This window comes from Natator depressus, chromosome 1 (assembly GCF_965152275.1).
Source record: "Natator depressus isolate rNatDep1 chromosome 1, rNatDep2.hap1, whole genome shotgun sequence".
NCBI classification, from domain to species: domain Eukaryota; kingdom Metazoa; phylum Chordata; order Testudines; family Cheloniidae; genus Natator; species Natator depressus.
Genome location: NC_134234.1, coordinates 44298631 through 44306670, shown reverse-complemented (window position 1 = coordinate 44306670; position 8040 = coordinate 44298631). Strand labels below are relative to the sequence as shown.

At 39.1% G+C, this 8040-nt stretch overlaps 1 protein-coding gene across 3 annotated transcripts in view; it reads right to left on the bottom strand.

Moving 5' to 3' along the window:
- Positions 1–701: 701 nt before the first annotated feature.
- Positions 702–8040, bottom strand: part of CDK8 (cyclin dependent kinase 8) — a 185249-nt gene continuing 177910 nt past the window's right edge. Inside the window, exons 11-13 of one of the 3 annotated variants that reach the window (XM_074958682.1) lie at positions 6966–7044; positions 6691–6849; positions 702–1928 (exon numbers count right to left, since the gene is read on the bottom strand). In XM_074958682.1, coding sequence (XP_074814783.1) covers positions 1803–1928; positions 6691–6849; positions 6966–7044 — 364 coding nt within the window. In that variant the 3' untranslated portion in view covers positions 702–1802. The remainder of the gene's footprint in view (positions 1929–6690; positions 6850–6965; positions 7045–8040) is intronic. The other 2 variants (XM_074958691.1, XM_074958701.1) reach the window with 2 other exon arrangements.

Here is an 8040-nt window from a genome sequence, read left to right as displayed (position 1 = left end):
AAAATCAACATTAACATCCAAACATATTAAATATTTTGAACACATTGATTTTCTCTTGTTTACTCATATCCTTTATTCCAATTTGATACTTGGTCCACTCCTCACCTTACCTGTGATTTAAACTTTCCTCTGCATTACCATAGGCATCTCAATGAATAAGCCTTCATGTAATATAATGGCATCATCACACTGGAATAATACTGAACACTTTCACTAGTAGAAAAAGGTGGTGTAAGCAGAGGGGGATGCTGGCCCCATGAGATAGCATTGTGGGATTAGATACCAACATGACAAATGAATAAGGAAAACCTCAGATGTGGTTTTATGGATACTAGTATCTCTAAATTCTGTGTAGGACCAGTTGCATCATGGATAAAATGTAATTAATATTTTGTAACTCAGTACAGCATAGCTGATTATCTGCACACGGTTATAAAAGGGTAATCAGTAAGAGGATTATAGTAGTTCTTGTAATACTTAAATGGATGAGATGCAACAGTTAAGAGAAACCTCTCTACTTGCTATAGAAATTACTGTTGAACTAAGAAACTGAACTGATTTATTCAGACAGTGCCTACATGGATGTTAGTGTACTAAAGTATTTCATGTCTGTTGATAACAAGGAATACAAGCAAAGTTCATATGCAGATTTATGAAAAATAAATTTATTACATAACACCTTGTTTTTAACAATGTTCAGTTTTTTATTCAGAATACTTGCGTCATTCATGTAAAATAGTTTGATACAGTACATTGTATGTTATAGTTTTTCCTCAAATTCTAAGGCTCTCCTAACACCTCATCCTTTGCTGTAATAAGGGCATCCCTAATAACGTGCGAAAATATTTAAAAAATAATTAATTAACTGAACAAAATTTAAAATCCACTACACCAATCCATCTCTCAAAAATCATGACGAAATATCTGAATGGATGCCGCACCTTTTTAGGAAACATAATGCATGCTTTTGTAATCCCAAAGCATGCTCACAAATCAGCAACACGAATAGGAAAAATAAAACACTGTCTATGACAATCATTTCAGTTTGCTTGCTGAACCAAACATGTTTATATCAATGACAACAAACTTATTTTACTATCGAATAGCAGCTTTAATACCAGTCAAGTCATAGATTTAAAAACAAAAACAAATTTATATGTTGGAAATTAATCTTTGGGAGGCTTATAATCTGCTGGAAAAATGCAAATGTTCTCATTTATTAAAAAATCTTATTGTAGCAATTTTGTTGGTCATAAAACATTGATCAATGTGGAAAATGAACCAACGCACAAAAGTCACTAAAAATAAATGTATATCAAAATTATCTCAATTAGAGTCACGGTTATTTTGCTTTTTTGCCATGTTAACATATACTGTATGCTTCAAGTACCAGTTAAAGGATTTTGTGTACTATTGGTCAGATAATGTTGTTACATCAAGAGAATTCACCACATACAATAAAAAAAATGCTTGCCCCTAGCACATTTCACAGCTTCAACTGCTACTGACTGTCACTGAAAAAAATGCATTGGTCAGTCTGAACCATGTCAAGTAAACTATGGAAGTAGCATATCCACAACACAAACTGTGCTAGCACTTTCTTTTCAAGTCTAACCCCAAAACAGGTACAATTTGGGAGCCACTACTCCATTCTGTGAAAAGTGGTGGAACTTGGCTATCAGACATTTTGAAGGTGTGGTTGTACAGTACATTCTTGTGGCCCAAGCCAGGTTCCAGGCAGACAGCTGCATGGCCAGTCCTACAGCATTAGCAACAGTGCACTGACATTATTCAGGTGCAGCTCAGTACCGGTGCGTCTGATGTGAGTACTGTGGAGGCTGCTGGGAGGTAGTTGAATATCCCATGCTGCTCTGTGGCTGCGATGTGCTTGGTCCAGGGTTGGGATATGCAGCATGGGGATTGGAACGCTGGAAACAATGAAGGAGAAGAGAATTGATCCCTACAGTGGATGCATTTATAATACAAATAAAATGCCCATTCATTTTTTGAGGTCTCTGTGCTGTGTGTGGCAATAATTAACACGTACTACAGCACAGTTATATCAATCACTTGTATTTACAGTGTTCTACTTATTTTGATTGCAGTAACTAAGGATACGAGCACCAGGAATATTTGATTGAGAGCTAGTAACAAGTAATGCTGTTTGTTACCCATTCTAAACCATTCATATCTGTCATGTCACCAATGTCTATTCAACTATCCAGACATCTTATGCTCACCACTGTGGTACATCAGTGTGTTAAAAAAAAAAAAAAAAAACTGACAGCCAAAAATATCCTAGGTGCTCTCCACTGGGATTTTCTTTCCCCTCCAAGAGCACATATTTGGGAGGTTTGTTGTGTATTTAATATCAATTATAATTCAAGGAAGTTTATCTGGGAGACCTTTGCATATGAGATTAATTTTGGTTTACTGGAGCATTCACTATAAGGTAGGTGTTTTCTAGACAGTCAAGAAGAGATAGTCCCTGCCCCAAAGAGCTCAAAAACAAGCCAAAAATCTTGTACCCGTATAACCTGCCGAGGACCAAATGGGGGATACAAAAATAAATAAAAAGATGTATTTGTTTAATTGTTACAGTTTAAAAGGCTGTAATTGATGTGGGATTTATTTCTTTAGTTTAAGCACTTAAACTCCTGCTTTTCATGAGTCTTCATTTAGATCAGAAGTTAAGTTAGATTCAGTAAATGTGTTGAGATGGCTACATACTGGGAAAATAAAAATAAAGGGATGCCCTTTATAAAGCAAGGTAGGTGGATACTCTCCACACGTGCATTTAAGGGACTGATTCACTCTCTAAGTGTGTGGTGTGGATAGGAAAAGAAATGGTTATAACAGTACTTTCAGCCAGCAGGAATAAATTAGCATTGCTGTACATCATAGCTCATGATGGCTGAGCTGTTATGACATTTACCTTCACTCTTGAGAGACACACTACTCACTTAATGAGAAGTGTCAGAGTAACAGATCAGCCATCACATGATCCAGTTCTGTATAATAAATATAGGATACATTTAACAGTGCAAAAATCTCTGGGTGTACTTTTTGGCAAAATGTGCCCCAAGTATGCAGGAAACTGAAAAAAACTTTGAAGTTTAAAATTGGCCATGAATGCTTTATTTATAATACAGTTAATAGATAGGCTTTCACAATATGACTACTGAAAAATGTTGCTTATTTATTTTATGTGACCAATTACAAGATGACTCAGCATGTTCACATCATGTAGAGCAACAAGTGACTTTTAAAAACAAAAGTAAAAATTTCAAACAACCCAGCCTGCTCTACCTCCAAACACCATTAACCCTCTCCTCATAAGACAAAAGCTTGTTACATCCTCCAGGGACAGGACTGCTCCAATTCATTTCAGTGTTGTCACATTAAATGTGTAAGTTGACACGTCTGAAACCAAGGGACACGGAAGTCTATATACCTGTAAAAATCCTTACCTAATTGCTTTTATGCATGAAACAAAAGGTTGTGTAGGGGGAGAATTTACAGGCCAGCTTGCTTCAGAGAGATTAAACGAAGGATTTAACTGCTGAGGGGATGTCTTAGTAAACCTCCTCAAGAGATAGTTATTTCCCTCACTGGGCTCAGATGTAACAGTATGAGAGAACCAACGGACAGGTGTTCGGTCAAAACAATGGTGTATTTTAAAATTTTCTCCTGCCTCCTTGGGTTGAAGAATCTTAGGGGGAGACTCAGAGAGATGTGTGTCCATCAGTAGTGGCATTTAATTGCTTTGGCCTCAGTGCTTTTGTCAGTTCCTTCCATCTGCCTTATTTACTATATGTAAACTCATGAGTGCAATATCATCCTTGCCTTCCTCAAATTCTGGGGAAAATAGACTGAATTTTTGAAAGTCAAACAATATGCCTTTCAAAGGCATGGCATAAAGGTGAGCAGTCAAGAGGAGCCAAAGCACTTGCAAGAGCTGCTGAGACAGTGAAGGGGCAGTTACCACTACTCCAAGCAAAAATCCCCCTATATGGCCCTTGCTGAAAAACACTGCCCTGTCAGGCAGTAAGCTTGGGACGGATGTCAGTGGAGTGAGAAAGCTGAGGAAGGAGCACAGCTTGCCTCAACCTAGATGAGGGTGATAGGTGGACTCCCTAAGCAATCCCTGGGTACACTGAGGGTGATTCGGAGCCCCTTGGCTTCCCAGCTTGTAGACTTCAATCCATGCTCACAGGAGAGGTAGCGTGGGTTTGCTCTAATTCCCATGCTCTCAGGTCAGCTGCCACTATGAAGTGGGGTGAATAGTGCAAGCAAGTGGAGCTACCCTGCCCCAACACACAAGCCCTCTACACCTCTTTTCCTTAGCTACGTCAGTCAGCATGGGAGAGAGACAAGAGGTTCTGCGGCATCTGCTTTCTTCAGAGATGCCGGCAGAAATGATGCCAAAACGATCTCTGGATAGCAACTGACTTAGCTGCCTGCAGGTTTAAGAGGGATCAACCCTCGTGTTGGAAAATATTTTGTGAATGCACACTCCACTGAGGGATAGAATATTATAGTTACATTCTGAGGCAGCCCTGCTGCACAGTGGTTAAGGTTGAACAGAACTTTCTGTTTAGAACTGATTATTCAAAGTGCTCTAAAACCCACATGCATAGTGAAATGGACCTGAAAATTGATACACTAGCTGAAGACCTGGGGTAGAATTAGTGAAGAAAATTTGGGGTCATTTGGCTATGGAGCTCATGACATTCAGCTTCTGCAAAATGATCTGCCTTTACATTGTTAGGTTCTTATACCTTTATGTGTGCAGAGCCAGGGGGAAAACTATACACTTTATGAGAATCTGGGACATACCACTGGGCTACCTGAGAGCATCTAGTCAATGATCCCAAGAACCAGTTTTAAAAGCTGATTATTTCAAAGTTATTGGACTTTCATTCTACTATGAAGTAGTAAACAGGGTATGGCAAGAAAACTGACAGCAGCTATCTTACAGAGACAGAGGATCTAACCTCTCACTTTCCTCAAGTGTTATATCTTTCACAATATAAACATGCTTTATTTCCTCATTTTGAAAAACCCATCATTGACCCCACTGGCCTCTCCAACTAACCACCCATCTCCCTGTATACAATCACTGTCTGGAGTTCCTCTCCACCTATTCCATCTTAGACCTCTTCCAATCCAGCTTCTGCCACTTGCGGTCCACTAAAACTACTCTCAAAGTCTCTAATGACCTATTCTCTAGGCAAAGTTCAAAATCAGTACTCCATTCTGGTCAGCCACCTGTGACACTGTTGAGCATGCTCTTCTTCTTGAAATCTTGTCTTCACTTGGCATCCATGACTCTGTCCTCTCCTACTTCTCTAATCGCTCCTTCAGAATGTCCTGTGTAAAATCCTCTACATCTTCCCTCCAACTTTCTGTAGAAACTGTTCCACTGCTCCAAAGGCTCTCACCTTGGTCCCTTTCTCTTCTCCCTCTATGTCTTATCTCTGGGTAATCTCATCCACAAACACAAATACAACCACCATCTCTACGCTGATCACTCACAGATGTACCTCTCTACTTCAGAAAAGTCTACTTTTGTCCAAATTAAAATCTGTCTGTTGCTAGGCTTCGGCTCATCTCAACATGGCTAAAACAGAGCTCTTAATCTTCCCCTGCAAGCCTGCCTGTTACCTTGCTTGTCAATCACTGTGGACCACCCCATCCTGCCTATGACTCAGGCCCATAATCAGGGCACCAGCTTTGACTAAGACCTCTCTCTAGGTCCTCACCTAGGTCTAAATCTAGCCAATTTTTCTGCATAGCTGCTCTAAGGTATGACCTTGTTTAGTCCATCCACACAGCTAAAACTCACTTCTAGGCTCTCATCTCGCATCTCAACTACTGCAATGTCCTTTTCTCTGGCAAATGCAACTTTGCCCAAGCCATATCCATTCAGAATGCTGCTTCAAATCATTTTCCTAGCCTATCACTTTGACCACATCATCCCACCCCCTTTGCATCCTTCCACTGGCTCCCTCTTCTCTATCACAAAACAAACTGCTTTTCTTTACATTCAAGGCTCTTCACTGCTCATCCCACCCTAGCTATCATCTGTTGTTCACTATTGAGATGTCAGCTCCTGCCTCCCTGGCCCACTTGTTAAATTTTCAAACAAGCACCTTCATACTTTCTCCCATGCTGCCCTATATTATCCTTCTTCAAACCCTCCTTGAAACTCTTCTTTTCCAGCTTGACAAGAGTTAGGCTGCTCTTGTCCTGAGACGACTCCCTATATCATACTGACCAATATTGTCTCATTATTTTCTTATACTCCCTGATCTGTGTGTATCCATCTGTTGTCTCTTGTTTGCACCGCGCCTACCACAATGAGGTCCTGCTCTGTGACTAGGGCTTCTAGGTACTACGGTAATACTAATAAATAATAATCACTAAAAGTTATTGTTTCCTTGCCACTCCCAACTTGACTTGCCTCAGAAGTTGAAGTTGCAGGATTGAGAGTTAGAAAAAAAAATTCTTATTTTTTTAACTGAGCGCACTTGATCTGAAAGAAGCTGAGATATAATAAATACGGAACCCCACCATGCCATTATTCAGAATAGTTTTTAGAGTAGAGTTGCACTGTAAGTAGTTTCTTCTAAGTTACAATACACAAGAGCCAAATATATAATATATGGAAAATTGAAGTTTAAATACCTGATAGTCTGAGGTCATAATAAGTCCACCTGAGGTAGTGGTAGGAGGAACAACTCTCACTTTTTTCAATGGGGGTCCCTGTGTATGACTGTTGTCTTGGTTCCCTGGATGACCAGTTCCATTAGTATGGTTATTGCCCTGCTGCTGCTGCTGGTTCTTCTCAATTGGTTAAACAAAAAGAAAAATTTCAACTCAGAAGCAGTACAAGAGCAGCAAATGTGAAATACCAAGGTAAAGCTCAAGGAGACAAGACGATACTGTATTTTAATACTTACTTTGTCTCCTTTATCATCAGGTTCTTCTTCTGTTAAAAATTCTCGTTTTGGGTAGGGGATCTGACAACCTGCAAAAACACTGCAAAAACAAGTTAGCAGACTTGGTATATCTGCCTAGAATCAGAGAGGTTAGTCGTAGATCAAGATCTAGTATTTCGTCCGGTCTAGTTTTAAATTTCCTGAGCCAGAGCCTAATATATCTTACTGTCAAGAAGTTTACCCCTTCTTAATAACATCATTTACTTAGCCTAGGTATTCACATGTATTTGTTTTAACTTTTTGGTCATTTCTGTTCTCTTCCCAACTCCCAATTTGTCAATGTTTCTGGATAATGTGGTGACCAGACTGGAGTTGGAGAGATGGAAGAGTCCTGTTAGATACCAGAGTCAATTCCTCTATAAGTGCACAATGTAGTTCCCTTCATCCAGGTATAAAGAAATTCATAAAATGTTGAACTACATTAAGTAGTCAATAATTGTGGTCAAGAAGTTAAAAACACCATTACCAAATAAAAAAAAATTAACTGTGACATGATATGGAAGCATTTGGAGGTATGTGGTCTCTCACCTTAGACTCATGGACATACATGAATGAATTTGTTACTGCTAACCCAAGCTAAGATTTCTCCACTCGTAATCATATGGATATACCTTTATTTATAACTAGCCTCTGTACCTGCAAACATGCTATTCACTTTGTATTAAAATGCTGCTAATTTAAGGTGGAGGGAAAAGAATATTGACCCAAGAGCAGTTTCTGCAAAACCAAACCACTTGCATGACAGCATTAGAATATTAAAGACAGGTCAGGAGCCGTTATAAATATTTCACTAAGCTGAGCTGAATTAATTTCATTTTAATTAACTGTTATAAATATACATAACACATTTTATAAATTCTTCCCTTAATAATGAAAAAAGGAATGATACGCAGCATATGCTACTGGCCTTTCTAAAACAAGGCCACTCAAACACTGGCTGGCCATCTTAGGATGCTTTATCATAGACTGTTCACCCTTTTTGTTGGTAGGCTCTCTTATGTTTAGAAATCTCCCTGTGCAGTTGAAAAGAAAGTGT